This window comes from Punica granatum, chromosome 4, assembly GCF_007655135.1.
Source record: "Punica granatum isolate Tunisia-2019 chromosome 4, ASM765513v2, whole genome shotgun sequence".
NCBI lineage: Eukaryota > Viridiplantae > Streptophyta > Magnoliopsida > Myrtales > Lythraceae > Punica > Punica granatum.
In genome coordinates, this window is record NC_045130.1 from 10946247 (window position 1) to 10965021 (window position 18775).

The 18775-nt window shown below is 33.0% G+C and overlaps 1 protein-coding gene across 1 annotated transcript; it reads left to right on the forward strand.

Annotated features, from left to right (window-relative positions):
- The first annotated feature begins 10313 nt into the window (after positions 1-10313).
- LOC116205459 (ethylene-responsive transcription factor 1A-like) lies at positions 10314-11479 on the forward strand. The gene has a single exon (XM_031538077.1). It carries the CDS (start codon positions 10514-10516, stop codon positions 11171-11173), a length of 660 nt encoding a protein of 219 aa, XP_031393937.1. The 5' UTR covers positions 10314-10513; the 3' UTR covers positions 11174-11479.
- The last annotated feature ends 7296 nt before the right edge of the window (positions 11480-18775 follow it).

Genomic DNA, 18775 nt, shown 5'->3' on the forward strand with positions numbered 1-18775 from the left:
TAATATTGAGTATAAAAAATTTAGGCGTTGTTTAGCAAATGCCTAAATTTTTTTAACCCTACTCCACTTCACTCCATTTCAACTATAAATAATTATATTTATTTGGGATTATAATGATTGTGTTGTTGAATTACGAGAAAAAATAAATAATTGAGAAAAAGTAATGATTGTGTTGTTGAATCGTGAAAAAAAATAATGAATAGTTGATAGAATTTAATATTAAAAATTGAATTGAATGGTAGTTAAGAAAAAAAAATTTAAAAAAAGAAAAAGTAATAATTGTATTGTTGAATTGAACATAAGTGAAGTTAAAGTGAAGTATAGTTAAAAAAAATTTATTTGCCAAACAAGGCCTTAAAGTTTTGTCATAGTATCTATTCAATATGTGATAACTCAATAAAATATTGAAAGTTGTAAACTTTTCTTTTTGTGATAATAATAGTTAAATTTGGGATAAAAAATTTAAATTATTTGAATTAAGTTCGGTGAGAAGATTATTCCACATCAGGATAAGCATAATTCTGATGCAGATTTATAGAATGCAATCCTGTTTGAGTTGAGATTGTCATTATCCATTCTGGCTTGTCTCAATCTGAAAAGCAAACTAAAAAATCAACTCAAAAGTTCATTAAGTCATGCACAAGGTTGTCATATTCAATCCTAACTTTTAAAATTTCTGATTTTACATTTTCACTTTCCACAAGTCAATTCAGACAACGACTTCTTGAGAGACTCATATAAAAAATGATTTTATTAGGTGAAAAGCTATGGGAACTCATCGAGTCTATGCTAGACTTCCCCGAGTCAAAATTTAAACTAATTTATTTTTAATTGAATTTCACTCGTTGGCTCAAAAAATTTTAAAAGTAATTGTATAACTTGCTTTAGTCTCACTTTTCTTTTCTTGGCAAAATCGACGCATGAAAAATTATTAAATGAGAAAGGGTTTCTGTTGCTTTTCTTGGGGTGCTGGGTTCGATTAATTTTTCTTTAGGTCATAAAATATTGGGTATGTCCATGTCGATTTTCTTCGGACCATTTGGGTTATATATTAATAAATTAAATGGATATTAATATATTACAGTTATTGCTAACAAAAAAATTAGTCAACCTAAATAGAATAGACCGAAAATTTTACGGGGTTCAAGTACTTAATGGAATAATATAAAACGTGTGTGAAAATTCTGATAGAGGAGAAAATTTTTATCTTCGTGTATAGATCTTATAGAATAAGTCTTATTGTTAGCAGCGCAAGAGTCAATACGCATGTAATAGATATAGGTCCCTATGCATTTTCACGACATAACTTCGATGAGTGGTACAATCTTATAGTTCTACAATCCGATTTACCTGTGCACCTCATAATATTATATCAATATTAACAACTCATTTTCGACGGAGAATTTGGCCACGGATAACACGAGCCTATATGACCCTGGTTTATCTAAATTCCTGCTCTACTTTGGAGTTGGTCCCAATTAATAATCTAGTTTACCCCACCATGTGGAACTTCTCTTCGGGAACATTGGAGACGGCAATAATTACTTAAATGTCAGTGCAACTTAATATTTCCAAAAAAGGAGCATCGGAGAAATAATGCATGCATGCCTCATCACACGAGTACAAAATATTAATCGTTTTAATCACGTTTAACATTTTCAGGTTATATGTATATATTATTTCTTTTTTATTTTAATGGGCATTGAATTGTTTATATTGACAAAGTGTACTTAATTACGCATCACCGCATATAATTAATTTAGAATTTTATTATTTTGTAGTTTATTATCTCTTTTTGGAAGCTTATAGGGTGAATCACGTGGAATCGCATCATTCTGTGTCTTTGATTATAAAGGAGTAATGGCGTCATCTCTGAAACCGCCTAATATGACAATTCCTCTATCAGCATTAATCAGCAATGGTTGTTTTTATTGGTTTATATTGTATTTATTAATTTACTAGCGGTCACGTCCGAGCATTATTCATAAATATCACTCATAATAATTTTTTTAATTTTTTTAAGAATATTATTCCATTGAATCCCTGAACATATCAATTAATTTATAATTTTATAATTAACTCTTTAATAATTTTAAGTTAAACATAAATAAAAATTGTTAAATTGTTCATAATGGATAAGCGCTGTATAATATTTTATTTGTATGTATATAAGAACGAAACTTTATTCACTTAAAAGGTATTAATATATAGTTTAATTATTATATATATTATCAACATGATTCCTTAAAATGCATAAATTATCTCCTAGTGTATTTATTTATAGGGTATTTATAAATTAGTCTTACTCGAAAATTAAAAAATAAATATAAGTCGGTTTTATAGATATTCAATTATAAAATAATTTAAAATTTTAAATAGATTTCGTATGAGACCACATCTAACAGTCCTTAATTGCTAGATGAGCCTTCCTTGCTTAGTAGGGGGTTGACCAATCCAGCCCAATCGTGGGAATTTTTGAGTCATAGTATTTTTCTCTATCTTTAAAATCTTCTCTAAAAAATTATTAAAAAAAAGGAAGATATCCTAGAAAATCACTAACTTTCCACTTTATACAAGATCAACTATATTTTTATTTTTTGACCTGTAAACTCACAAACTTTCACTCCATTACAACATCTATTAAAACTGACGGTTTTTATGACTTGGGACGATATCGACTCTGACTTGGACAATAATATTATATCAATATTAACAACTCAATTTCGAAAGAGAATTGAGGCACGGATAACACAAGCATATATGAAACTGACGGTTTTTATGACTTGGGACGATATCGACTCTGACTTGGACAATAATATTATATCAATATTAACAACTCGATTTCGAAAGAGAATTTAGGCACGGATAACACAAGCATATATGACACTAGTTTATCTAAAGTCTTGCCCTATTTGAAGCTGAACCCAATTAATAATCTAGGTTTACCCTTCCATATGGAGCGAATCTTCCTCAGTGTGAACTATCTGAAAACTCAATTGGGTTTCGACTGATCCAATCGAGTTAGATCGACCCATTAAGAGGTAAAACTCTTTTAGCATGATTTTTCTGCATTCACAATGACTTGAACTCGAAATTTTACTTAAACTAAATAAGCGTTAACTATTTGAACCAATTCATTTTGATACGCGGAAGGACTCTTCAGGAACATTGGAAACAACATAATTGCTTAAATGTCAGTGCAACCTAATATTTCCAAAAAAGGAGCCTCCGGAAAATAATGCATGCTTGCCTCATCACAGGATATTAAAATATTTATATGCAACCTAATATTTCCAAAAAAGGAGCCTCCGGAAAATAATGCATGCTTGCCTCATCACAGGATATTAAAATATTTATAGATTTAATCACGTTTAACATTTTTATATATATTATTTCTTTTTTTTAATGGGCATTGAATTGTTTATATTGAAATTACGTGTCACCGCGTATATTTAATTTGGTACTATATTATTTTGTAGTTTATTATCTCTTTTGGACGCTTATATGGTGAATCACGTGGAATGGCATTTTTTTTTTTGGTTACAAGAAGAAATCGCGTCATCTTTGAAACCGCTTAATATGGTAATTCCTCTGTACGTATTAATCGTAAGCGGTTATAATATTTTTATTGCTTTATATTATATATATTAATTTATTCCTCTGGTAAAGTTTTTTTTCTTTATGCTTTAGTTTTTTTTATATAGGATTTTTACCTAAAATGACTCATGATTTACTCGTTTTGTCAAATCTATCTTATGCTTTTTTTTTGTCAAATCTATCACATGGTTTACTTTTTACATCAAATCTATCTCGGCGTTATCTTTTCCGTCGACATCTAACGGCCATGCTGATGTGGCACGTGGAGAGATAGGGGGCCACACTTGCCATGCGAGCGCCACGTCAGCACAACCGTTAAATGTCGACGGAAAAGATAACGCCAAGATAGATTTGATGCAAAGAGTAAATCGTGTGATAGATTTGATCAAAAAAAACATATGATAGATTTGACAAAACGGGTAAATCATAGGCTATTTTAGATAAATTCTCCTTTTATATATACGTCTGATATTTAAATTTAATAAATCTTTACTAATTTAATTTGAACGGAATTGACTCACTAAAAAATATAGCACTCCGAATATATATCTTTTCGTATTGACTTGACGATGATTTCCAAATTTTAGCCCTTGGAGTAACTAATTTCCCATCCAGTCATATAAATCATGTGTATACTTAACAATTGTTATTAACCACCACCCCTTTACTTACATAAAGTAGTCGTTTTCGTCTTCGTCGTCATCATTATTATTATAAATATTATTTTCTATTTTTTCAAAAAAAATTTCTGTCTTTAATATCTTCTCACTTGTATAGGTAAAAAAATTGTAATAAAAAGGAAGATATCTTAGAAAATCACCAACTTTCAACTTTGTCCTGAATCTACTAAATTTTATTTTTTGACATATAAAATCTCAAACTTTCACTATGTTACTATATCTACTAATTGACGGTTTTTATTGACTTGGACAAAAATGACGCTGACTTGGACAATAAACGCGTTGACGTGACAAAATGAATATGAAGTGGCATTTTTTGTATCCATAAAATCACAAGCTTTTAATGTTTTTAGGCGTATCAATTTTTTATTTTTCACAAAATCACTTTGCTTTTTTCTCCATTAATTACTTCAAAGATTTTTTTATCCATTTTAATGATGAGATTTTTTAATTCCTTGATGTATTTATTTCTAGGTGTATTTATAAATTATTCTTACTCGAAATTAGTAAACCGATTTAAGTTGGTTTTATAGATATTTAGTAATTTAATAATTTAAAACCTTAAATAGATTTCGTACGAGAACGTACCTAACAGTTCTCAACTGCTGGATGGAGCCTTCCTTAGTAGGGGTAGATCAATTTGACGCAACTGTGGGGAAGAGCCCTCTTACCCTGGCTACTAGTGGATTTTTTCCTAGTTCCTAGTTCACATTTATATTAAAAAAAGAAAATCACCTAAATGGCATGGAGCATATCTTACTTGGTAGAGCGTATCAATCTAATCCAATAGTGGGAAAGAAATATGGTATTCTAGCTACGGTAAAAAATTTCTTATTTCCTACTTCCTAACTCAATTAAAAAAAAAATACAAGTAAGTTGGCATGCTTTTTATCATGTGTTACTATTACTATATTTCGTTTTAGCATAAATGAAATTATGAGTATTTCCTATACTATTCCATCTTATTATATGCAATTCTCATGGTTAAGAAAATAAAAAGGGAATTCAACAAACAAATGTGTCGCTTATCCAAAAAAAATAAAGTGTCAGTTAACCAGGTTACTACGCAATGCAGGCTCAATTTCACTTATTTAATTTATTATTATTATTTGTTTATGTAGAAGTAGGAATTAGGAAAAATTTCTATTGGTAGCTAGGGTACTAGAGCTAGTGCTCATCGTTAGATTAGATTGAACTGTCCCCTATTATAAGCAGGCATAATTCATTCCACTTACTTAATTGGATTTTCTTTTGTTTACGTGAGAAGAAGAATTAGGAAAAAAATTATATCGGTAGGTAGGGTATCATAGCTACTTCCCACTATTGGATTAGATTGACATGCTCCCTACTACGCAAAAAAAAAAAAAGGAAGGCTCCAACCAGTGGTTAAGGACTGTCCAGTATGATATTATGCAGTAGAATAGAAGTTCTCAAAACTAGGTACTTCATAATTTATGATGGAGTACTTGTTGAAATCGAACTTTATATACACCTATAATTGCATGGCTAAGTATCGCGACAAAAATCCGGGACATGATTGGTCGCATCTAGTAAGGTCACTGTCACAAAGTTTCATATCATTCGTGCACTGAATATCGATAAAACCCACTTAAATCGATTTTCTTAATTTCATGTAAGACTAACTAGTAAAGACACCGAGAAGCAAAATACACAGAGGAATTTATAAAATCTCATCATTAGAAAAGATAAATATTTTTTAAATGAAATAAAGGAGAAAATTTTTGTGATTTTATGAAAAATAAAAAAAAAGGTATGGGAAAAATTTTAAAAGCTTGTAAGTTTATGGAGATAAAAAAAATGTCATGTTAGATTCCATTTGCCACGTCAACGCCATTATTTTACAACTAAGCAAAAACTGTTAATTTTGTTAGATGCGATAACGGAGTAAAAATTTGTGATTTTACATATTAAAAAATGAAAAATTAGTAGATCTACATAAAGTTGAAATTCGTTGATTTTGTAAGCTATTTTCCAAAAAAACTGTACAGGTCTAAATCGATTGATGAGGATTGTAATTCAATATTCCATTAAAATAAAAGATTTGGTCGGTGTAGCTTCAAATATAGGACTTCTGTTGACCGTTAAGCATTCCAAGTAGTTATTATATTTATTATTATACTCATACGAATATATTCTTTTATTTTGTCCATTTCAAATACATATATCTGAATCTGAAAATAAAAAAAAAACCAATATAAGTTTCACAGTAGCCCAAAAAAAAAAAGTTTCATGCAGCACAATATATGTGCTCGTTAAGGAAAGAATCGATGAGGAAAAAATCAAATATAATATTATTATAAAGAACATGATAAGTTATTAATATATAATTAATATTGTATAAATTAGTCTGAGAAAAATTAAAATATTAGTTATGGACAATTTTTTTACTTCAACTTGAATTTGACGAATTTAAGGCGTGGATAACTTTGAAGGGACGCACATTCAATGGAGAAAAAATCATGTAAGACGTGAGGAATAAACTAACATATAATTGAGATTTACTAATCGCTACAAATGAAATTGCAAATATATACGTGCGTGCACATCTTCCTTTTTCTGTAGTGTACTATATAAGATAATAATTATTATTATAAGAACGCTTCGAGATTAAGATTTCTACGATAAGGGAAAAAAATCAAATGTGTTCACTTGTTTTTTATACTCTTATTGCAGTATATTTTCCTAACTACTACTAAGAAAATTTTCTGAAATAGATCATAAGCATTCTTATTCGATCATAATTTAGGTCGTACTTTAATTTATTTTTCATTGGTCCCAAGATTCAAAGTATCTTGTGTATTTTGCTGGTAATTCTTTTCCAATTAAATATTGATTATATGAGATGATTAAATTAGGCAAAGAGACGAAAACGTACTGTTCATGTTGCATAGACGAAGACTTCACCTCGCTTATTTATCTGATAGATATGAACGAAGTTGCGTGGTACTCCTTTTTTTTTTTATATGCGGTCAGATGATCCTAATCCTAACTCAGCTTCCTTGGACAAGTCAAAGACGGTATTATCTTTGATTATGGGCTTAGTATATCCTCCTGCTTTCAATGATACTGATTATAATTTCATCAACATCCAAGACTGTATGCTATATGAGAGTTTTAAGAGGATAATTAGACATATAGTTTACGAGGATTTAGAATTACGATTTATCTTTGTACCTTAGGCTCTCTCTTTCTCTATGTTATTAGCTTAAAAAATAAAAGCAGAGAGCCACAGGAGGAGCTAGTTTTAACACTCATGATCATGATATTTTTGTTAAATTTGTGCAAAAAGAATATTATCTTTTCGGGTACAAACGGCTACGACAAAAGAATATGAATTAATGGTGGTCTTTCATTTATCATAACGCACGTTGCGTTATACATACATACATATATATATATATATATATACACACACACATAAGATGCTTAAGGGAAGCATCATAATGTTTTTATATTTTCAGAGAAACAATTTTTTTATATTTTATTCGGGCGAATAATGTTTTTTATATTTAATTATCATATATTCTGGCCAAAAAGAAAAAGGAAACATTGTCTTTTTATATGCAATGATAGCTGGTGAGTTCACACGTAATTTGTCACTATCCAAAACATGATGTGCATAGGTAGTTTTCGAACACATGCAGAAATACATATTCAAATATTTTTTAATTCTTAGACATTAATCAAATAGAAATTGGATCCACCTGTATTATATAAAACTCCCCTTATTCGTTCACCCAGGAAAAAGAAAAACTCCCCTTATTGGATTGAACCGTACTTAATTTAGGAATTGTTGCCAATTATAGCTAGACAGGGGAAATCTTCCGGCTGATCTGCACATCTTTTAGGCATATTGCAGTATGATAGTCATAATACTAACCAATACAGCGCAAGAAAAGTTCTACTGCTTTTTCACTTTTGATTGGACCCTCCGCAAATAAAAAATTTCAAATCAATAATGTAATTTTGGTCCTAGCTACCGGAAAAGTGATCTAATTATGGCTTTATGCTTTTAACTTTAAATGTACTGTGGCAGATCGTCTCTGTTACGACTGAGATGTCTTCATTGACATAATTCAGAAGATGGAGAAAAAGATCCGATTCAAAAATTACGTAGTAAAATCCACCGGAGAAAAGGAAGCATCCACGACTAGCATTAAGAAACATTTACAATGTGAAATCGGAAGATTATAGAATAAAATATTCAATCACTCGAAACCCTAGCTCCTAAACCAAAGAATAATAGTTCATTTCTTGTGTTTTTTCGACGCTGTGAATATTCTCTGATATGATATTATACAATGAGAAGTAAATCAGGGATTTAAACCTCAAACGGGGAAAATATTATCCAAACAAGGAAATAAAAACTGGGCAGACTGGATTTTGATTACGCCAGATTATGCTCTTGATTCGATAGCCTTTTATAGTTGATTGGCCATGGTATACAGTCGAGTGCTTGCGGTCTCAGTTTTTCCCTCAAGCTGCAAGTTCCCTTCCCCCTCTAATTATAACTCACAACCCGTAGTCTTTGTCTTTTCAAAGTATCAGGGGTTAAATACGGGGTATACCAGCTACAAATTATGTGGAGACTATGAGAGAAAGAACTGCACGACCAATTGGACAGGTAAGAAGGATGCATTCTTTATTTGGATAAATTTCTGAAAAGAAAAGAAAATGTCGCCCATTTTTGTTTAAATTAGTCCAATGAGACGCCCTAAAGAACCCCTATAACTAATGGACTAACTTAGTTCGAAGTGAATCAAGTCGGGACTCATTTTATTTTCGGATACTAAAGTGCATACTGGAAAAGGAAAAAAAAAACCTATAATCCCTTTAAGTTTCGAAAGAATATTAAGCCCCTTTCATGCATGGGTTAAAGTGCATAATTTGTCTAGCGAAAAAAAAATGCATAATTTGTCTACTTGTTGTACAATATCCATTCGAGAACTTAATTGTAAGAAATGTCAATATTCTTGAGCATTGGTGGGAATGAAAAATTCCCCTTTTTTTTTAAAGAAAAAAATGAAGGATAATTGTTTAGCAAAAGCAAGGCTAGGTAAAAGCACTAGCTGCGACATTATGGGTTATTCACCTTTTCATAAATGGGTACAAATTGAGGTACGGGATTCAATGCTTCAAATCATCATTGACTTGGATTTAAGATATTTTACGACGTCAATGGTCAATGGTCAATGGTGTTCAGATACTTCATCATTCCCCTTTTATTCCCTTTGTTAGGCCTATTTGATCTTGAAGACAAGTTGGAGTGGAGCATTCTGCCCATATATAAATGCCATTTCAGACCCTTTCTGCACATTCCCAGTATGAATGATTGATTGAACGACGGACCCGAACAACAGGAAGAGTTGCGTACTTGTTTGAATGATGAACAAGACTCGGCACCTCCCCCTTTCTTTTTTCAGTTACAAGGGACCTCTCCCTTCCATTTCTCCCAATTTGAAGTCTCTCTATCAAGATAGAACGAGTCAATGTGCATTCTCTAGCATGGTATGTGTGTTTATACATCTTTTGTAACAAAAAGATATTTATATCGAATTATTATTACAACAAAGTAAAATATGATGAAATTTTTCCTCCTTTTTTTCAACCCTAGGAAGGACTAATATAATTAAAACGCAAAAAACCACATGAATTAGTTTTCGAAGATTTTATTCGGAACTTATGAATGAGCAACATTTCTCCTAAACCATAAGTCTGAATAGCATCTACTCAATATCGCGTGCTTATATACAGTTAGTCAAAGCATAGAAATCTTCGCTTTTTGACTATATAATGACCGAGAAAATCTGCCATTCTTATTTTAATAGAGAAAAATGAATTATCACACCTCATTAAAGTGCCAAATTCCTCCCCCTTGACATGAAGCTTCATCACAAAACCGACCTTTCACCGGCAATGTTGTCCCATTTCCCAGAGAATCTTCATATATTATATTGTCCCAACTCCCAACTGCCCCTTCCTTCAACCCAAAAAAAAAAAAAGGAAAAAAAAAAGAAAAAGAAAGAGGGCTTCTTACCCTAATTCACAAAATAAATAAATACGTGTGTCGCTCTTCCAAAACTTAATCTATATATATTTGTATGTAGAGCCAGGTGAGTAAATCCCCAGTCACAGCAAAAATCCAACACACACCAAAGATTACATTGTGCCCTTCACGCCCTTGCGAAATTCTCTCAACTAATTTTTCAAGAGTAATGCACAAAGAAAGCCTTATGTCTGACTCGGAATTCGCTCTGCTAGAGTCGATCCGCCACTATCTCTTTAGCGATGACCACGACACCAACTGGGGAACCATCCCAGAATTTTTCAAGGATGAACTCTGCTGGGAATCGCCAAGCATCGCTAATAATCATTTTCCATCTGATGATAGCATATCATCTCCGGCGTCAAATGAGGAAGAGAATGGAGGATCTTTTGGTGCAGTCGGCGATGACATTATTGTTGACTTCCCATTGGTGGATTCGAGCTCACCAGACGACTGCCAGGCGGGAGCGGATTGTGTTGCAATGGTGAATGATCAGGTAAATTATTATGTGCCAGTGCCGAGGGCGACGCAGTACAGAGGGGTGAGGAGAAGGCCGTGGGGGAAGTATGCGGCAGAGATCCGGGATCCAAAGAGGAATGGGGCAAGAAGGTGGCTTGGGACCTATGAGACACCCGAGGATGCTGCGCTGGCCTATGACCGAGCTGCCTTCAAGATGCGCGGCTCCAAGGCTCGGCTCAACTTCCCCCACCTTATTGGCTGCGATGGTGTTGAGCCTGTCAGAGTTAACCCGAAGCGCCGGCGGGTGTTCAAGAATCCTTCGGGCAATGACTGCTCTCAAGCTCCACCGGAGGACCTTATGGGTTGTTAAGTGGGGATTTTCAGGGAGTTGTAGTCCTAGTTGTCTAAAAATGTGAATTCTTCTTCCATCTTCTTCCTCCTGTTCTTCTCCGCCTCCTCTTCATCTTGCTTAGAGTAACATGGACTCAATGTGTCATTGGTGTCAACAGAAAGGGGGGAGTTTGCAGACTATTCTTGGATAACGTTGCCGGGCATAGTGCCATTTATTTGAGCTTATGTACCGATTCATCCAGTCTTCATGTTTTCATCTGGAAAAACATGAAGAATTCTTCCGGCTTTTCACTTGAAGCCAATTGCGAATATTATATTTGCACCAGATGAAATTTGTGTTCATTATAGATGCAATCATAGAATCACTAATGTGCACTATGCATGCATCTTGTGTGCTTTGAATGATGTTTCCTCCTTCAATAAAAATTAAGTGAAATTTCATCAAAATTTCAGATTAACCCATTCGAACAGCCTGATTTATCATTCTAAGAAGATTTTCAGCCATCATATATATATATATATATATTAAAACTAAAAGAAAGTGTTAGAGGTGTTTGTAGAGAGGGGTAGGTTATAAATCCTTGCTGTCAAGTGATTTTTTTTTAATTAATGAAAAAAGGAGTTTGATTTTATGGAGTTGACAAAGAAATGGATTCTGATATTTTTCCTTTTTATGTATGTAATGAGTATTTCCATAACAATATCACACCTCAATTTTATTCATTTCATATTCAAAATTAATTTTATACATCTTCCAATCAATCAATCAACAAAGGCAAAAGTACCAAACTATCTTACCTCTGTTTCAGAGGGAATTGGCAAGTTCAGTTGTTAACAGAGAGTAGGCAACGCTTGTAATCATGCTGGAGAAGAGTTGTTTTGCCTACGCATTTATGATAGTTTTATCATCGGCAAAGGCAGGCACCACTAATCGGGATATAGCGCAATGGCACACGCTCTCGCCTGTTGATTTAGAGATCACAAGTTTAATACCTAGGACTACCCCAAATACAAAAGTCGACGTTTATTAGAGGGGGAGAAGTGAAGTCAATAGAAGGATACACTCTACGGAAAGGTACAATACGTTTATCTAGGTTCAAGTAATTCAAACCAGGTCTTGGATTCCAGTCTTGTGAATAAAAAAAAATCAAAGATTTCGGACTTTAGCCCTTAATAGGCCGACCCGACTCAAATCTGATTAGTTGAGACTCGTTAAATTACCGAATACCAAAATACATGCTGAAAAAATACATTTTTGTTCTGAGCTTCATAGTGGTTGAAAGTTGGAACTGGGTGATGAAATTATATCTTAATAGCACAAGCGTGCATCCTTTCCTTTTGAAGAATGCTTCTATTTTGCTATTTTAATCCACAAGATTGATTTATTTCATTTCCAGGTAAATATTTTAATGAGTTTATATGATACTTCTACGGAGATAGATTGGAGAGAACAACTACGGTAGTTAACTACATTTCTGGTATTCTAGTTGAGAAATTTCGCCTATACACTTAGTCAATATTTCTGTAAAATATTGATTCCCTCCAGCCCATATTTATTTTTTAAAATTTTCGTTCACAAATATTTTCGACGATGCTCGGTCACATCCGAGGATGAGTCGGCTCAATTCTCATAGTTTCCAGATCGAACTGACCGCATTAGTAAATCAAAATTTCTGGGTGGAAAACCGATCCTAATATCGCATTTCATCACCAACATTGCAGCATGAAGAACAACTAAAGAAGCCTATCATCTTCGGAAAATTCTACTCTAGTTTCTACCATCAAAGTACTGTCGAGCCAGTATACAAGCAAATTCAAGATCACGTTACTGCTGCTTCGGGTCTTCGGTTCCCGAAAAGAAAACATATACAAGGGCCATCCACGTGATGCCCTCTGGCTGTTGAGCAGCAGACTCGATCCAAACGGGAAGAACATGAAATAGTGACGATCAAGGTCGACTAAAACAATAAGCTCCCTCTCTTAAGACACATCTACAGTAGAAACATGAAAGTTAACGGAAATTACAGATAGCCGAAAGGTACTCCGGAATTACAAAAAAACAGACTGGGGTCTTGCATGTGGTGTCGCGCTCGACTTGCCTAGGCCCTGGATCGAACTGATCCATATTCTCATCAATCTAGTATCGCAGCCATGTTTCCGCACCAAGTAACAATAATTTGGATTTGATTGGAAGAAAGGGAAGAGTCTTTTCTTTTCTTTTTTTTGCGTCATGTTGATTTGGGTTTTCTAATTCAATTTGCAGTGGGAATTTCGGCTTATTTTTTTTTTATATTAATTATTAGTAGGTTCGCTTGTTTTTTTTCTTTATTATATTTTGAAAATCATAAAATTGATTTTTTTTTTTGGTTTCATTAAGCCTTTTTTTAATAATTTAAGTGAATTCCATCAATGACAGAAACAGTAGTTACATGGAGATCCGATAGTGCGCAAGGGGATGCATGTAGAGGAGGTAAAAGAGAAACGTCGCATGATGGATAGAAATATCTTTGGGTGCAATCGAGTATCACTAGAAATATATGGGGCTGAAATTATAAAAAGATAAAAATATGACTAGGGAACTTTACGCTACATAAATATGGTCACGTGTATGGATAATATTTTTCAATTAAAAATCAAGGATAGAAATATAGTCAAGTAACGTCATTGGTTTTTTTTTTTTAAGTCTTAAGGGCACAAGCGTCCATCCATTCCTTTTAAAGAGTACTTCTATTATATTATTTTAATCCACGATATTAATTTCTTTCATTGTCAGGGAAACATTTCAAAGAGTTATAAGGCCAAAAGTACTTAAGATTTCTGATCATTTACATTGCGCATGCATTCACATAAAAAAATATTGAATTTCCTAGTATTACATATGCAATTGCCATTGGAGGTACATATATGCCTGAGGAAGAGAGTATATATAGCACAATACCACACGCTGTCGCATGATAATCAAGAGGTACTTCTCTTGTGGTAAGATTACTGATGACTTTTTATTAGTTATTAAAATTTTTATTTCATTATGTTGGTCCGAGGTCTAATCTAGTAGTAGGCTTAATGGATTTAGAACGGAATAAATGTAGTTTCTCGACAACTTATTTTTCAAGTTAAAACCAAAATCAAGATTTCGGGATGTTTATGACCAACTGTCGATCATTGCCTTTAGTCGTGCTATTCTTACTAAATTGCTAGTTTCAGCCCATAGAGTTAATGTTGATGCTTCCTGAATAGGAGCTAGGATTCAACTGACGCCCAAAATAGACTTGGAACCTTATAAGTTATACTCAACTCTTCGTACGAGAATAGAAAAATGATGCGACTAACCGAACTCTTAGATAGGAGTCAAGCCTTGATGTATTCCTCCTTGTTGAGGAGTAAAAAATGGAATAAATCCTATATCGGAAAAGAAAAAGAATATCCATGGATTTATATGAGATTTGGGTACCACCACTTATCAGCTTGAGTTTTTAAGTGGATATGAGCCTGAACTCGTATAAGCCCAATGGAAATTTAATACTCATCGTAGGAAGAAGACAATGAGAAAAGAAACTAAATGGGTGCTTTTATTATTACGCGTGTGATGCTTGAGAGAATCATCGTACTACATATTATATATTTATTTATAGTATATCGATATATACGCGCAAGTAAGAATTTTTTCATTTTAATATGCGTACTAATAGCCTACCCTCTTCCTGGTTCTTTCTCTTCCCGTTTCGTCCGTACACATAAAATTCATATGTATTTTGTCACTATGTACATATATTTGTGCACATGTATTTTTCAGACGTTAAAAACAAAAAATAAACAACTTTTGTTTTCTCAAATCTTAAACATTAATCAAATAGAAATTGGATCCACGTGAATTATACAAAACTCCTCCAGCCTTTAATTAAGTATCAATTTTTTTATTAATTTAGTTAACTGGCAAGACAAAGGAAATCCTCTTTGAAGATCTGCTTCTCTTTTATTACTTAATAAATCAGCACAGTACACAAAAGTTCTTCTACTATTCTTCAGCTTCTTTTTTTTAGTGCGAAATGCTAAATAATATCTTATGGGACACTAATTCTATTAATTAGATATTCTAATATGAAATTTTGGCTACAATAATTTATACTCATCCCTCACTCATCTGACACATGGCCCAATCACACCGTCACACTTGTGCACATGCGAGACAAAATATAATTGGGAAATGGGTGAAATCTTATCCTAATTAATCGAACTAACACCGAATCGACAGTCTGATTTTTTGCAAATCCGATTTGGTTTTATTTATCTAACGGGTTTGTTCAATTTTTCATCGGTTCATTCTATTTTTTTGACCAATTTCTTCACTTTTTCACTGGTTCATTCTATCGTTTTCAATTTCGATCACCATGTTCGATCATCATCTAGCAATTGATACGGAGGTTTCGGCCTTTTTGATCATCAAATTATTTCTAAAAACAATCGGTTTTCGCATTTCTTTGTACCTAGTTGAAAATTTTGTTCACCGAAAATGAAACTTCAACTCCCTTTATCAATTTCGCTATGCTTTCATTATGAAAAGAGTCCCCTACTGGACGTTCCGCCATTGCAACAAGAAACTAGTTTCGATTATGATGGCTAATTCCTATCAACATGTGTTTGCTTCACTTTGTCAAATCGTGCCATGGATCAAGGCTTCCTGTATTACTCTCGGAGATTTTATTGGAGGCCGACCATGTTGATCTTTCTCATTTTTTTCCCGGCCTCTAATTAGTTTTTCTTTTTGGCAATGATAATTTCCTTATGTTATTCCCTGATATTGAGGGATACTTCGCAATTTTTTTCCGGTAAGTTGATATTTTTCAATGATATTTCGCTCATTTATTGAATTAATTTTTCTTTCTAAAAATGTTTTGTATTATTAGTTCAAGCTAATTGTCTTGTCTGCAAGAACTCATTTGTACTATAAATAGTCTTAGGAATATAAATTTCTTTAGGAGAGAAAACAAAAATATCAGTAAAGAGGATCCTGATAGAAAACTAATAAATTCATATATTTGTATATTGGCCTAAGCCAATTCTGTAATTCACTTAAGCAAATCTAACTAAAAGGATAACATTGAGTAATTGCAAATTCAAGCAATAATGATTTTAGTTAATTGAATGACTTGCCAATACCGACCTTCATATTCTATTCTTATTTATAGTCTCGTGTTGATGAATGCAACAATGATGACGACCATTTGATAGAAACAAATATTTGAAATAGAGCTAACTTTTATTTTATTTATTTATATTGGCACAAGTTAATTGTAATGTTTGTCAGAGCTCATTTGTGCTATAAGTAGTGTTAGGAATATAAATTTCTTTAGGAGTAAAAAGAAAAGCATCAGTGAAGAGGACTATAATGAAAAACTAAAAGTTCGTATATTTATATATTGGCCTAGACCAATTCTATAATCCTTTTAAGCAAATCTAATTAAAGGAATAATAACGAGTAAGTAGGGGCAGCCTTCATATTCTATTCCTGTTTATAGTATCAATTGTTTATGAATGTGGCATTGACGACGACCATCTAATAGGAAAAAATTATTTGGAACATAGCGAACATTTATTTTGTTTCTTTATATTGGCTCAAGTTAATAGTCATGTCTGTCGGAGCTCATTTGTGTTATAAATAATATTAGGAATATAATTTTTTTTGGAAGAAAAACAAAAGCATTAATGAAGAGGACCATGATGAAAAACTAATAAATCCTTATATTCATATATTGACCTTAGCCAATTATGTAATCCTCTTAAACAAATCTAACTAAAACGATAACAAAGAGTTATTGTATGGTAGAGGAATCATGTTTTTCAGATTTTTTTACCTATTTTCTTAAATTTAATTTAATTCCATAATTTTAGAGATTGCGATCCCCATAAAAACTAACATTCCATATTTATAGAAAGTTAAATTAGGAAAATTATTTTTTTCTCGATTTTTTTCGGACAACTGAAGAAAAAAAAAAGGCAAACATTCGTTCACCGGAAGCCACCATCGACGACGGCGTTCATTGTCTTTAAAATATGTTGAGCTTTATTGTAACAATCTCGTTTCATTTCCATTGCAATCTTTTTTTATCCGCGAGGATCCCACCAGCGTGCCTTCTACTTCTAATAGGCCATGAACTAGATCAGAATCATTCTCAACGAGTCCATAAGAAGTGATCCCCTTTTTTTCACCGGGTCCGGGTAGAGACCAAAGGTCTTGAGCGATCGATCCGGCAGAACAACTCAAAAGATAAAGAAGTATCGTTAATTTCTTCATGCTCGTTCCAAGTTCGAAGTACCATTTGTACAAATAAGAATCCCCTTCGTTACATGATTTTTTCTTCATATAGATAGATATAGGATCTATGGGACAATTACTTAGAAGTACATTTTGTGCAATAGCCCTTCCTATCTGATAGGAAAGGATTCCATAATCCTGAACCGATCTTACCTAGGATCGCAAATCCCAAGTTTGTTTAAAGGTCGAGATACTATCGGTCAAGAAATTAAACTGTCGTTTCATGAATTTGCGTTCCGCCATTCTATGTTCGTCCAACTCCGATCTTTGTCCAACTGCACAACAAGACAACCACCAATGGTCGTCATTAGCATGTAGGGGCACGGCAGGGCATAAACTGTTCATGAAACTTAATCATAAGTTGACTAAATTCATTCGTTTGATTCACTTGATTATGTAGTGTTTCATTCGGTTGTAATTCTCCAAATGAAAAACTTAGTTCGTCTTTCTATTTTCCAGCGATGATGGATGCCATGGCCGATGATGCTATTTTTGAAGAATAACTAAATATTTAAACGAGTCTACGAATCAAACCGATAAATCCGAGCTGATTTAGTTATGAACAACTTTGTGTTCAACCAATTTTCTTGAAAAGCCGTTCGGTTCAAAAAAGTCGGGTCGGGTTTATCGTGGGTCGAAGAGTAATTGTGACTCGTGTAGACGTATACTTGCGACACATAATCAATCCGACATATTCGATTGTTTTGGAATGTGACCCAATGATATTGTAACAGAATTAAAAAAAAATTCAGGTTAAAATGTAAGTTTTAATATTAAAAGGGTGAAAAAAAGTATATGTCCCACCATGAGACATTATTTAGTATCTCATGCTAGAATTTTTTTTTTGTATTCTAGCATGTGAAAGCTGACGGACTCCAACTAATTCAATTTGAGTCGAGTGGCCTTGCTATTCTTTCAACTTTCTAGATTGACCGCCAAGAGATCTACTGGCACTTGTCAAATAAAAACTTTCTGAAATCATAGGCTGTACCATAGGCACAATATGCCTTTTATAAGCTTGTAACTGTTCTGTAGAGTATATAACAACGTGAACCGTGAAGACTTTGGGTTAATTACGAGAGCTAGATATTTTCCATATTTACCGCTTGAGGGTATCAATACCCTCCTTTCTAGTGATATTTTCGGGACCTTCTTGCTCTCCGATCTCGTGTAATTTATTTCTTTGGGCTTCGGCCCCATTTCACCATAAGGAAAAATTATGAGAGCTAAGTGAGGTAAGTCTGAAAGTTTTGATTATAACATATTATTTGACTACTCATTTATAATAAAAAAAAAAGATTAAACTCT

Bases quoted from the DNA above. Each gene is read 5' to 3' on its own strand.
- LOC116205459 (XM_031538077.1), top strand. From the start codon at position 10,514: ATGCACAAAGAAAGCCTTATGTCTGACTCGGAATTCGCTCTGCTAGAG.